General features: G+C 36.7%; 1 protein-coding gene across 1 annotated transcript in view; it reads right to left on the reverse strand.

Annotated features, from left to right (window-relative positions):
• Positions 1 to 981, reverse strand: part of LOC102201576 (uncharacterized) — a 5,425-nt gene that overhangs the window by 2,529 nt on the left and 1,915 nt on the right. Inside the window, exon 2 of the mRNA XM_005750035.1 lies at positions 122 to 150. Coding sequence (XP_005750092.1) covers positions 122 to 150 — 29 coding nt within the window. The remainder of the gene's footprint in view (positions 1 to 121; positions 151 to 981) is intronic.

The following is a 981-nucleotide window of genomic DNA, read 5'->3' on the forward strand; positions in this document are numbered from 1 at the left end:
AAGACTGTGTGTGATTGGCCAAGCAGAAGTGTCACAGTATGTCTTTTGTTAAGGAAAGATGATCACATGTTCAGAGCAGCCAATAGTGTTAGACTTCATGATTGAGGCAAAAAAGAAAAATAAAACTGTTTATAAATAAAGAAAACAGCACTGATCAATCAACTCTTTGTACACATTTTTCTTAAAAATTCTAAAGGCCCGTTTTTCATCTGAGTATGTGGACCAGGGTTTGCCCCCATCTCTAATCCATTGATTTTCAGGCATGGAGGAACAAATGAACCGTCCATAGGAAAAAAGCAAAGAAGATATCAGACACGGTGGTTGAGCCCTGACTGACCAGTTTGAGTCTTTCCGAACTGCTGACTTAATACAAAAATATGATAGTGAGTGATTTTACCATTCACGTAGATGCTGAAAACAACAGCCTAAACACTGCATTTAATTAGCTAGACTCAAAATGTAAATGAGCCCACCCACCGCTTTAATCATATTCTGCATCTTGTACTATATGGTGTAGAAACCAAGCACTTAACAGTATCCCCTAAAAAGTCAGACCATTGCTTAATAACATTGAAACTTACAAAAATAGGCTACACAGCAGGGGGAATAACTTTCATTAGAGTAGATATATTTCTGAAAGTGCTGTAAGTAGATTTAAGGATATAATTCTTCCACTTCTTCAATGCCATGTGCCAACACAATAGAGAGCAGCTACCTAAACTTTACTCCCACAGAGGTCAGTGATGTTGTGAACAGTGCTACATTCTCTCTCCATATGACTCTGGAACTTAGAACTTCTAAGTATAATAACATCATGAGGTCATTCAACACCACTCAACCACAAACTCTAGACAATATTTACATAACCTGAATATGAACAACAATATTTATATAACAACAGTTATCTGTTACTTATGTCTGAGGAAGACACTGCATGGTTTAGGTCAGAAAATAAGAATAACAGATGCAAGCTATCTGAAA

The sequence above is a fragment of the Pundamilia nyererei genome, unplaced genomic scaffold, assembly GCF_000239375.1.
Source record: "Pundamilia nyererei isolate P.nyererei 1_Seehausen unplaced genomic scaffold, PunNye1.0 scaffold00260, whole genome shotgun sequence".
NCBI lineage: Eukaryota > Metazoa > Chordata > Actinopteri > Cichliformes > Cichlidae > Pundamilia > Pundamilia nyererei.